Below are 11919 nucleotides of genomic sequence, written 5' to 3' on the forward strand. Positions count from 1 at the left end.
CTCTCTTTATAGGTTTTAGTGGACTCCTAGTACTGCGAAGTGGTTTCATGGTACAAAGGGATTGTATTCCAAGATCTGGGAGACTGTAGAAATGAGCAGTGATGGCCTTCCTACCATCTTCCCAGAAAAAGAAGTGATCTGGAAGCTGTTAGGCTGACTTACAGCAGCAGCACTTTCTGCACCTGCATAAACTCCAGGACACATTTACTAACGGTGTTTGTTGCTGTATGTGCAGCTTTGAATTTTTTAATAATATATATTTTGTTAATATTTTGGCTATGGTGTCTTGTTTTGAAATGTACAAGAGTAAAAGTGTTTTTAGCAGGTGCTTCAAAGCTAAGTTTTACTGGGAAACTCAAAGCTCAATAGTCTGTATCAACAGAAATTCACTGCAGCCTATGTAATATTTCATGCGTCAAAATTTATTCTACTCTATCTTGCAAATACATATTTGTGTGGCAATGTCATGCACAACACACACAACTATTAGATCCTTAAGATCAAACCCGTGTCATTCTTTTGGTCCACTGCAGTGCAGTAGTCAAAAAAAAGAATAAGTGAAGTGTCCACAGATGGCCAGGATAGAGCCCAGAGTGTTAATGTTTAAAATGTATAAAAATATTATTGATTACAATTCTTTACTGTTAATATCAACAATAAGCTTTTTATTTTGAAATTACAAGTTTAAAAAAAATGCTGTTACATTTACATTTAATGCTGTTACACTGTAATCCTTTATTATAAGTATGGACACAGAATCAAGTGAACAACATTTTGAAATAAGTTTAATTGGAATTTTGTACTACGCAAAAAACAAAACAAAACAAAACAACAACAACAACAGCATATTAAACAAACAAACAAACAAACAAACAAACACAGCCAGTGCCTTCATTTGTCCATTACATGTCAAACATAGCACTGACCCTTAGCCCCTGCTCATCAGCACATGCTTTCAAAAAGAGCTCCATGTCCTTTGCAAACTGAAAAACAAAGAGGAACAAGTCCCTTGCTCCAGTGTCTTCTTCCTCTGACATGTCTCTTAAGACCCTCTGCTGGTCCCCTTGATTTAAGGACAGATATTTGGGCATTGTTACATGTCCACAGAAAAGTGCCTTATTTTGGACAGCCCACTGCACAGCAGGACGCAGATCTTCAACAACTGCTGGCTCCTGTGTCAGGCAAATGGGGATGAAAACATAGTTATTTCTCTGTTGCAGAACAGTTTTTAACAGTTATTCAAATGTCACTAACCATGTAATTACACTACTGTTTAAAGTGAATACTGACTTGACTGACTTCCTGGAACTTGCGCTTTTTCAGTCTGAAAATGGACACGTGTTGTCCTTCAAGCACAGCTTTGGCTTCCTCTCTCCAGTGTGCAAATAGCTTGCCAGAGCTATGAAGAGTAAGGCCACAGTGAGGGCATGTCATTTTCATGGACTTTCCATCAGCTGCAGTTTTATTGAACACAGAGGGTAGAGCCAATGAATGTTCTAACAAAGACTCAGAAAATGGTTCAGATACCGAAGACAAAACCTTGGGTGGGAAACGGGGCTCCTCGAAGAGTACTGCCGGAGGAATACGGGTCTCCTCGGAGAGTTCAGCGGGGAGCAGTCCTGATAATGGTGGCTGACTTGGCATTGAAGAATGCTGACAAGACAATAAATGCCTTGCCATATCCCCACGCCGTATGATTGTAATCTTACAGACAGGGCAGTGAAAGTGTCCTGTTGTCCTACAAGGCAGCCTGCACCGGCATATCATTTTATCTGTAAGAGAAAAAAACAAACAAACAAACAGATGTAATTTAAATGTAGTTGTATAGAATGCAATCAATTTGTCTAACAATCAGATTGTACATGTTAACAAAAACATCCAAGCCAACCTCAATAATGAAAGTTAAATGGTATGGATCACAAAAGTTATGTCAAGAAAAGTGGTGAAAAGTAAATAAAAATATATTTTATAAAAACACTATTTTTGTTGCAGATGAATGCACTGAACTGTACAATATCAACAGCAACTTTTAAGTCAACAAAGATACTGCAGAAGTGCCTAAAAAAGTGCATATTTATAACTATAAAGTATATTTAATACAAACATACCTTTGAAAGGCAAAGCATTTTTTATATGCACACTTAGATGCTCCTCAATCTTTGCCCTGACAGTAGGGCTGAAAGTGGGGCACAGAGGGCAGTGAAAGAGTCCTCTGCAACACGTGTTGCATTCCTGCAATTCTGGCTTTAAGCCCGAATTCCAGATTGATGTGTGCATCTAAAACAGAGAGAGAAACAGATAAACACCATATATACATTTAAGTTAAGGATTTAGCAGAAATAACAATTTACAGTTGGCATGTAATAGATTTGGGAAGAAAATTCTTGAAAAAAAAACCCCACAAATATTTTACAAGACACTTTAATTTGTGAGACATGTTTCTATTGACATATAACAGTCAATTGAACAGAGGCTAACTAAAATCTGGGCAATAAAAAAGCTGTACAGAAAAGAATAATGAATAGAAGTATTGATAAATATATAAATCTGTTTGTGACGAAATTTACAGTGTTGACGCTAACCAAAGGTGTCACAAGTACACACGTTCCTTACTACAGTTTAGATACCTCTGTTTAAAAAGCACCGACTCGACTTTTTAGTCAAGTCGAAGCAAGAAGTACAGGGTCTAAAATATCATTTATGTACAAAATTTTGAAGTAATCTTGCGTCCAAAGCACGCGTGTGGGGGGCTGATTTACAAATGTACGGATTACAAAGTACAGATACGCGTGCTAAAATGTGAGAAGTAGAAGTATAAAGAAGTATACAGTAGGCACAAAAAAGTACAGCAGTAAAGATACCAGAAAATTCTACTTAAGTACAGTATTGAAGTATTCGTTATTTTGCATCTCTGACACCAACAATAAATCATACTCTAATGCAAAATGTGGTTTTTGCTTCTTCTCGCCCACAGAAGCCGTTAATCCAGCTCTCTTACTTAAACCAGGCCCAGGAAAAAGCATATTTGTGTGTTTCTCTGCCATGGAGCACGATGAAAAAACATTAAAATAAGGAGGAATGTTGTTTAAATAAGTGGCAACATGATCATTGTAAACTAGACGATCCCTAGAATTATAAAATCACTAACGGCAAATTTATTTAAGAAAGACTTAACCAACCTTTGTGATCAACTTGCAAGACTTCCACGGTATCCATGCATGTTTACGGCTAGTGTGGAGGTCACGTGCTTCCGGCTACTGTGGAGGTCACGTGTTTCCGGTTAGTGTGGAGCTCCACAGTGGCTGCAGCCAGACCCTTCTCCCCTTGGGGTGAGAGGCTGGTAGAGAACGTGGTCATGAAACCAATGGAGCTGTTTTTGACTTTCTGAATCTCTCCTGGTTGGGGGTTGGGGGAGGGTGTGTTTGCACCACAAAAGCAGGAGAACGATGGAGCTGAAGGCCTCTCAGCGGGGTGCTAGGAGGTGTTAGGTCCAGGGGAAATTTGCGCAGGCTTAGTAAATCTAGTAGTAGCGACTTGCACCAGGAAAAAAAAGGCTCAGTAATTCTAGTTTTATATGTCGTATGTAGCATCAGGGTCTTGTTTCACTCTGTTCTGTACTACTGAGATCATCTTCTCCTGAAATTCTGGAAGCTGACCACTCCTTACCCACCCACCACTTCTTTTTCACTCCTACTCTTCCAGTCCCAGAGAGCAGGTCGCTGACTGCCAGGTGACACTGGTCACATATTATTATGAAAGTCTGAGCTCTCTGTAGCTCACTCACTCTTTAAAAACAAGACATAATAGTTTGGTACATGTGTTTGTTGTTGCTGTGTTGGTGCATTCCTAGTTAGTTCTATTTTCTCCCAGATAAAAATAGGATTATAGCACTGTAACACTATATACTCTCACCCCCCCCCCCATGACTGAACAGTGAACCTGAAAGTAAACTGGTGTTTGTGCTTCAGTCTCTCGGAGTGTTTGCAGTGTGCTGCTTTATGTGTCCGCAGTCTGACTGAGGATTAGATTTAACGGGACTTTGACTGCAGGATGAAGATTCTGCTGCTCCTCTTACTTGGTAAGAAAGACACTCAGATCCTCTGCATGCATGCATACACACACACACACACACACACACACACACACACACACACACACACACACACACACACAGATGTCTGTAACTTGAGATCATAATGTAAAACCACTGCACTGATGAGTGCTGTGTGTATTATCGTGAATGAAGCCCCTCCCTATGCAGCTCAATCCAATCATTTTTCCAATAATCACCCTCTATGATGCTCAATATGTGCTGCTTCATTTGTGCAGATGTAAACTTGATGATCACCCTTGGGTGCAGTTATATTGGTCTTTGCAGACCAACTGCACGGAGAGTCTTTGGAAGAGGTACTTTTTGTCCAGTTCCAAATAAAAACCAGTGTATTTGTTTATGGGGAAAGTACCTGAGGAAAAACAAACAACTGCCAAGTGTACGCTCCAAGTCTGAGCTAAACAGCTTCTGTATACTTTGTGCACAAATGTGCAGAGTACACAAACTATAACAACCATAGATTTATTTATTTTTTACCAATTGTGAGTAAGTCCTCCATGAGATCCATGAGTCTTACTTTTGTCACCCCTGTCATAGGGACGTGTGACCAGTAACGCTGGGCTCACACTGTGCGATTTTTGGCCCATTTTGAGACGATTTTTGAGTCGTGCGACCGATTTGGCGATCGGCCTGATTTTGGCCTTCATCGTGCGTCGTGCATCGTGTAGTATACGTGGGTTAACGAGACGCGATTAACACCTCACGACCAGCTCCCAATCATCAATCGCTTGGTCGGGAGGATTTCAAACCTGTTTGAAATCCTCGCAACCGTCGTGAGGGTGTCTCCGCAGTTTGTCACACTGCGCACGCGCAAACACAAATGTCAGCAAAAAAGACGTAGCAGCGTGTGATCTGGACACAAGCGATGGAGGCACAACTTGTAGGACTATGGCTCATCTGAGCCTTTTCGATGTGGCATCACAAAATGATCACGACCACAACAACCGTGAAAATAGTTGGATCGACACTGCTGCTCAATCACAGCTGATCATGTTTTTCATTAGCAATTTAGCAAAGTTGATGGTGGTGGTGTGTCTGTGTGAGTGAAAGACAGGGAGAGCGAGCGACAGTTTTTCTGTTATAACCTTCATGTTATGGAGGCACAGTGTGAGCACTCAGGTCGCATCAGAGCATCGGGCCGTATAGTGTGAGACCTGCATCGTGACCTATGAACTTCTAACCCCTGCGAGTCAATCGTGCAGTTTGAGCAGGAGCTGAATCGCGCGACTGAAAAAATCGCAGTGTCTGCCCAGCTTAAGAGGACTGAATCTTCTCATGTGATTTTTACTGAGAGATTCTGGTTCACTGGGAGTTTCCTCTGTGTGAAAAGGAGCCAAGCCACAAAAAAGACAAAATTTATAAACTCATCAACAGATTCAGATTCAGATTCAGACCAAAGTAAACATATTGTAAGTGTGTAAATACAAACAATCTTTGCATCTGTAGCTAGACTTGAGACTTTAACCTTTCAACTCTTGTGCATGTTGGTCCTCATACTGTCTCACCTGATGTTACAAAATCACTGCATTCATCGGCTTCATATTTTCTCTCCTCAGTTTCCCAGCATGCCACAGCAGTGGAGGTGTACGAGGGGGCAGAGTCTGTTCTGCTGCCCTGTCAGTTACTAGCTGCTCCCAGTGAGTTCACAGCAGCAGTGTGGGACCGCAAGGACCTCAACATCCCAACAGTCCATGTTCGTGTGAAGAGTGGTGATGATTTGGATGACCAAAACCAGCGTTACACCAACCGAACATCAATGAGTGCTGATGCTCTGCAAACTGGAGACCTCAGCCTCACTCTGAGAAACCCGACAGTCTCTGACAGTGGAACCTACACCTGCATCCTCCGCATCATTGGACGAGATGTGAGCTGGATTTACTTACAACTGAAGGTCACAGGTCAGCGATGTAGACAGAGGTTAGAGGAGAAGTGAACTCTAAATTTATCAAAATCTGCTGGATGATGTTCAGGTTTTTTGTGCTTGTGCTAATTACAGAACCTCCTCCTCCACCTCCTCCAGTCTGGCCCAAAGTTCTCTCAGCTGTCTTGGTTCCTGTGGTTGTCCTGGCTATTTGCTGTGGTATCGGCATGTTTTGTGGATATAAAAGGCTGAAAAATAAAGAAGGTATGTAGTGTTACGTTCTTTGTCTAGACATGTATTGAATGCAACAAGAAGTTGGCCCACTCACACACCACCCAAGCAAGAACACAAACAACAATATCTTTTGAAGTGCTAAGCAGCCATTTATTTGCTTCAGCAGTGAGCAGTGCCAAAAATAACAAACAAAACTCCCTGATGGTCCCTACGCTTTCCTACACAAAATGAAAACCAAACAAAAGACAATTCACTTACCTAACTTTCTACATGAAAAACAGGAGAAAACTTAATCAACAAAAATGGCTTCTCACACCTACTAGGCTGCTGCAGTGAACAATATGTACAAGGTGACCAAAATACTCAATCTAAAATGCTACTTTACAAATCTATTTACAAAATGAATATACCAACACCAGACACATACCCACACACGATTCCTTTCCTGTCTGCGTGTCGAGGTTGCGTCTCTGTAGTTTGTTCTTCAAGTCTCTTCTGTCTCTTGGTCCCTCTACCCTTGCTCAGGGTTGGGGTCAGCTCTGGGACAGATGGCCTCACTTTTGACTCTAGAATACTTTGGTGTAGAGGGGACCGGATAGTGCCTAAACATCATCTCTTCACCATCATGCTTACATTTGGTTTTCTACAAACCTGGAGCTCTTCATTAAGGACAAACATGTCCACTTTGTTCTCATCTATACAAAGCATGTTTATTCCCAAAAGTTCAGGTTGTGGTTCATATCCGGCTATATAAATAAACTTTATATAGTTTTGTCCACTGTGAATAATGTTTCTCACTGCATCATCCCATTGTCTGTCTACATTTTAACCCCATATTGTCTGATGTTGTTCAATTAATTGACTACAGTTGATCAGCAGGAGCTAGGTTTTATGTTAAATAAATCATAACACTGTTGTAAAATGTTGCATTTAGCTGTTCATCTGAGGATGTGTTTATCTAAATGTAATACATTTTTTAAGGACCAAATAATTTTAGTTCATCTGCAAAAGATGTAGGCAGCTGGGGGTTTCCATGATGCACTGAGTGTTTCTCCTTCACTCACTATGTTTTACTGTAAATATTTCACTTCAATCTGCCAAAGGAAGTGTGCTGCTGATGCTGTGCAGCTCATGTTGTGCTTTGTTGTTCCTTTAGTTCAAGAAGTGGAGGTGGATACAGGTGTGAGGTCTGCCAAGCTGCCCTTCAAAGCCACAGTTCACCTGTCTCAAATAAATAAGGTTGTGTGGAAGAACAGAAATAACAGGAACGTCCATGTGTACGAGAACGGCTCTGACCATCCAGAAAAACAGGATCGACATTACAGACACCGAACAGAAATTAATAAAAAACCACTGAAGACTGGAGACCTCAGTCTGACACTGAAATACCCCACACACACAGCCAGAGACACCTACACCTGCACCGCCTACAGCAAGGAGGGAAAAGTCCTGATGGAGAAAAAAGTGGAGCTGAAAGTCAAAGGTCAGTGCTGCAGTGGATCCTTATTCACAGATTCTCTGTGACAAGTTGATGGTTTGGAGGAAGTAATGACTGAAGTTCTTTGTGGGAGATCTCAATAAATATCAGCAGTTAATGAAAGATAATGTTCAAAGATAGGTTTGTGGGAAAGTAAGACGAGTGTAAGGGAATTCAGTATAAGGCTTCAGAGCTCTCGGTCTTTGTGAGCCTGGCTAGTCTAGAAAAGAAACCTGTGGTTGTTCCCCATTTCTTCAGTGCGATGAAAAACTTTCCAACACAAGCAGTGAATCTGCAGAGGAGTGTAAGCCTGGAAATCTGCTTCCTAGCCTCCTAGGTTCTCTAAATGAGACCTGCTTCATTCAAAGTTGGATTGATGTTGTCTCTCCTCATCAGACCAGTTTTCCCAAGAATCTAAAAGGCCCACCTAATTTCTAAAAGCCACTTAGAAATCCAGTGATTAAAGCATAACATTGAGCTATGTACGTACTAGTCAGATGGAGAAGGGAGAACTACAGAGTCTGACATTGTTGTGAACTCTGATTGCAGCAACTGTGAGTGAGCACAACCTCGCCAAGCCTATGCTTGTGATTAGCCAGCAAAGTTGAGTTTGACACATGCACTGCCCTGTCTCCTCCCATATGGAAAATATATATATAAATCTTATAAAGTTTGTATCTGTCTTGTGTGAAACTTGTATGAAAAGCATACAAGAGTGAAAACAGATATAAGATCTCTTGAAAAATTATATAATGAAACTTGTATGTTTTGGATACTTACTAAAACAATGTATGAAAGTCATGAGAAAGTGGCCACTTTCATGAGTAAATCATATGAGCTTTATATGAAGTAGGCCACATCTTATGCAAGTTTTTTTCTATTTCTTTTCCATATGGGCTCGAATACTCTGATATACTATGCATATATGGTGTGATTTATGTTAGTGGGCATGTGAGTGATGTGTCATCAATAACGAGTAATTCGTATTTTACATGCACGGTTGTCACTATACAGCTCATGATGTGTTTATTGTCCTCTCAGAGTGTAAGGTGGAGGTGGAGGAAGGGGCGGAGTCTGTTTGTCTGCCCTTTCAAACCACAGAAAACCAGCCTGAAGACACTGAAGTCGTGTGGGAACGCCATGAACCCGAATACATGAAGGTCCACGTGTATGAGAACGGCAGTGACCAGCCTGACAAACAGGACGAACATTACAGAGGTCGCACTAAGATGAAGAAAGACCTGCTGACCACTGGAGACCTCAGTCTGACCCTGAAAGACCCCAAAGTGGGAGACAGTGGGAAATACGGCTGTCAGGTCAACAGCAAGGAGGCCTGGAGATATAAGAGGTTGTGGCTCACAGTCACAGGTTAGTTAGTGAGTTAGTTCATGTTTGTTAGTTAATGTCATGGTTCTCGGTCTTTGAACCAGTATTTTTTTTTAATCTTTGAGTCTTGTCCACTTATCAATGTTGTGATGTTACTAAGTGATTAATGTTTCTAGTCCCTATTGGTACAATTTAGTTACCTTGTGCTTATGAATTTTCTGTCTTTTTTGTGTGTGTGATGCCTGTAGATGGTTTAATTTCCTTAAGTGATCTCCTTTTGTCCCTCAGTCCTCTCTTTGTTTTAGCATCTCGCCTCTTTGTCTCTGTGTTCTGACTTCAGCATCACCTCAGCCTCTCAGCCCATCATGTCTCTTCATGTATCAATCGCTCTCTCTCTGTATCTCTCGGCCATGTAATGCCATGTGTTTGTTCTCTTCCCACATCAGGTTTATGTGTGTTGGATCTTGGTTTCCCCATTTGCCATGTTTCCTGGTTTATTTTGATAGTCCTTGTCTCATGTGCATTGTGTCCAGTTTTGCTTTCCCTGTTCCACGTGCCTGCTTTGGGTCCTCTTTGTTTAAGATTATCTGCATCCTGCAGATTTGAAATGTTATTTCTTTGTTTGTGTGACTCTATTCTATTTCCTTTGCAGGGAATAATCAGGCCAAGAAACACACAGAAGACACCAGGATCAGCTCCACTGATCATTTAGTTTGATATGTTTGTTCGATTATTGATCTGACCTGTACAATTTATACATTAGTCTATATAAAATGTTCATTGAACTAATGTACACAAGAATTCATGAAATAAATTCAGATTCAGGAGGGTGTCGTGTCAGATTTTTTTTTTTTATGTATTGATTAATATCACTTTCTCACTTAGTTCGCCTTAGCCTTATGGTATATCATATATATATATGGTATATATTAATGGCGATCAGAGTTTAAGGCCAGACCGGCTACACCACGATTCAGCAAGGTTAAACAATGTTTTCCACAACTGAAATAACTCAAAATATACTAAATTAACTGCCAAAGTTTTGAGATAATTACAGATTGGAAAAAATGTAATTTCCACATTCTGTTCATCTGGACGTAGCGTTTTCAGTCACTCATCCAAGTGACTTCTTCAGTCTCAGCTGACTGCAGGTTTCCCCAACCTTATAAACAGTACATTGCATAATGACTGAAACTAGCCCACTGAAGGAACAATGGGCTGGCTTCAGTTCCCTACTGTTTATAATAAATAAATTGATAAAGCAATAAATTGAAGACAATCAAATATTTGTGTAATGGTTAACGATAACTGCATGGGGGAAAGCACTTATAAAGTTCCCCATTTACTATTCAGCAAATCTGGAAAACAGAAAGGGCTCCTCTTCTGGGGTACTTTGGTTTTATAGTAATTTATTTTATGACTGACTGCCCACTGACTCAATTTCAAACGTCCCAATGTAGTGAGGGCCAAACGAAGCTTTCTAAATCATTGAAGCTTGTGTTAAATGACGCTGACATCTGGTGGCCAGATGTCAGCAGAGAGGACTTATGTTTAATTATCGTAATTGTCAGGCTATAAGCCGCTACTTTTTGCACAAGCTTTGAACCCTGCGGCTTTTAGTCAGGTGCGGCTTTTCTATGGATTGTTCCTGATTTTTGTCATATCGTAAGATGATTTGTTTTGTTTGTTCCGCTGTTGTACGGCACTACGTTGCCTGGCGGAAGGATCGGGGTTCAAGAGTGGTATGTTGGTCACGTGTCCATCCGCCAGGCAACATAGTGCCGTACAAGTAGCGCGAAAAACAAACTTCAAAGTAGCGCTACACGTTCAGCGGGAGTCATGGATGATGGGCGGTGATAAACTTGCGAAAAGCAAGTTATGCTCAACTCCACCGGTGGAATCTGACAGTGTGGAAAAGTGTGAAAACATCCACGATCACCAACGGATTTCGAAGGGCTGAATGCTGCATGATGGAGAGGAGGACACCGCCACGGCCCTTCAGAGGGTGTTCGACTCTGACACTGACAACGAGGATTTCTTTGGTTTTGAAAGTGACAACGAAGGAAAGAAGCTGAGAGTGGATGACGAAGCCACCCTGAGCCTGTTCGTTTCCGACACTGGAGAAGAGGACTTTGGTGGTTTTAGTGGCAGGAAGAAGAGAAAGATGGTGAATGACTGACTTTTCTTCTTGTTAAAGCCGTTTCGCTGCACCTGAGCCTAAAAGGTAGGCCGGATCTATTTTTCTGGTGTGCTGCAGGTTATTGTTATGTACTACATTTGTTACTCATTTATGAAGCACAGTACATGTTTCCTACTTGTAATTACCGCTACTTGTACATATACCTAAAAGGTTATGCAAATATGTACCCATAACTTGTTTTTCAAAATATTAATAAAAGGGGTGTGTCTCCAAACAGCCATCTCTTTCCTGACAATTCCCTTTGTGCATATTCTCTTACATATGATAAGTCAACATTGAAACACCTGTGGCTTTAGTCAGGTGCGGCTAATGTAGGTACAAAACAGGATTTCCCCCTGATTTTAGCTTGTGCGGCTAATATTCAGGTGCGCTTTGTAGTCCAGGAAATACGGTAATATTTTTTATGCATAAACCTTCCTTGTTTAAACATGCACCATGGTGTGGTCTTTCTTTGCTTGCAACTTTTTGATGTTGGTAAATACTATAAATAAAAAATAGATTAATATACAAATAATAATGTACAACACATTAGTATTATGATGGGGTGGCTGTAGCTCAGGTGGCAGAGCAGATCAGCCACTAATCAGAAGGTCGGTGGTTCGATCCCAGGCTGCCTCCTGCATGCCAAATATCCTTGGGCAAGATACTAACCCCATGTTTGCCTGCTGGTGGTGGTCAGAGGGCCCGGTGGCGCCAGTGTCCGGCAGCCT

At 41.2% G+C, this 11919-nt stretch overlaps 1 protein-coding gene and 2 long non-coding RNA genes across 3 annotated transcripts; 1 reads left to right on the forward strand and 2 right to left on the reverse strand.

Moving 5' to 3' along the window:
* Window positions 1-768: 768 nt before the first annotated feature.
* LOC146712578 (uncharacterized) lies at window positions 769-1533 on the reverse strand. The gene is made up of 2 exons (XR_014919073.1): window positions 1291-1533; window positions 769-1172 (listed from the first exon to the last, which is right to left on the reverse strand). It is a non-coding gene; the product is annotated as an uncharacterized LOC146712578 (long non-coding RNA).
* Window positions 1534-1552: 19 nt separating this feature from the next.
* On the reverse strand, window positions 1553-3316 carry LOC146712579 (uncharacterized). Its single transcript, XR_014919065.1, has 3 exons — window positions 3180-3316; window positions 2109-2277; window positions 1553-1772 (listed from the first exon to the last, which is right to left on the reverse strand). It is a non-coding gene; the product is annotated as an uncharacterized LOC146712579 (long non-coding RNA).
* Window positions 3317-3933: 617 nt separating this feature from the next.
* Window positions 3934-9821, forward strand: LOC146712580 (uncharacterized). The gene is made up of 6 exons (XM_085452169.1): window positions 3934-4078; window positions 5668-6009; window positions 6108-6236; window positions 7363-7689; window positions 8725-9051; window positions 9662-9821. The coding sequence occupies exons 1-6, from the start codon at window positions 4051-4053 to the stop codon at window positions 9724-9726; spliced, it is 1218 nt and encodes a 405-aa protein (XP_085308295.1). The 5' UTR covers window positions 3934-4050; the 3' UTR covers window positions 9727-9821.
* The last annotated feature ends 2098 nt before the right edge of the window (window positions 9822-11919 follow it).

This window comes from Copadichromis virginalis, linkage group LG3 (assembly GCF_057382275.1).
Source record: "Copadichromis virginalis isolate Kocher_CV1m ecotype Utaka linkage group LG3, C_Virginalis_male_GT1.1, whole genome shotgun sequence".
NCBI lineage: Eukaryota > Metazoa > Chordata > Actinopteri > Cichliformes > Cichlidae > Copadichromis > Copadichromis virginalis.

Bases quoted from the DNA above. Each gene is read 5' to 3' on its own strand.
- LOC146712580 (XM_085452169.1), top strand. From the start codon at position 4,051: ATGAAGATTCTGCTGCTCCTCTTACTTG. The intron at 4,079-5,667 runs GTAAGAAAGACA...TTCTCTCCTCAG, and splicing joins TCTGCTGCTCCTCTTACTTG to TTTCCCAGCATGCCACAGCA. The intron at 6,010-6,107 runs GTCAGCGATGTA...TGCTAATTACAG, and splicing joins CTTACAACTGAAGGTCACAG to AACCTCCTCCTCCACCTCCT.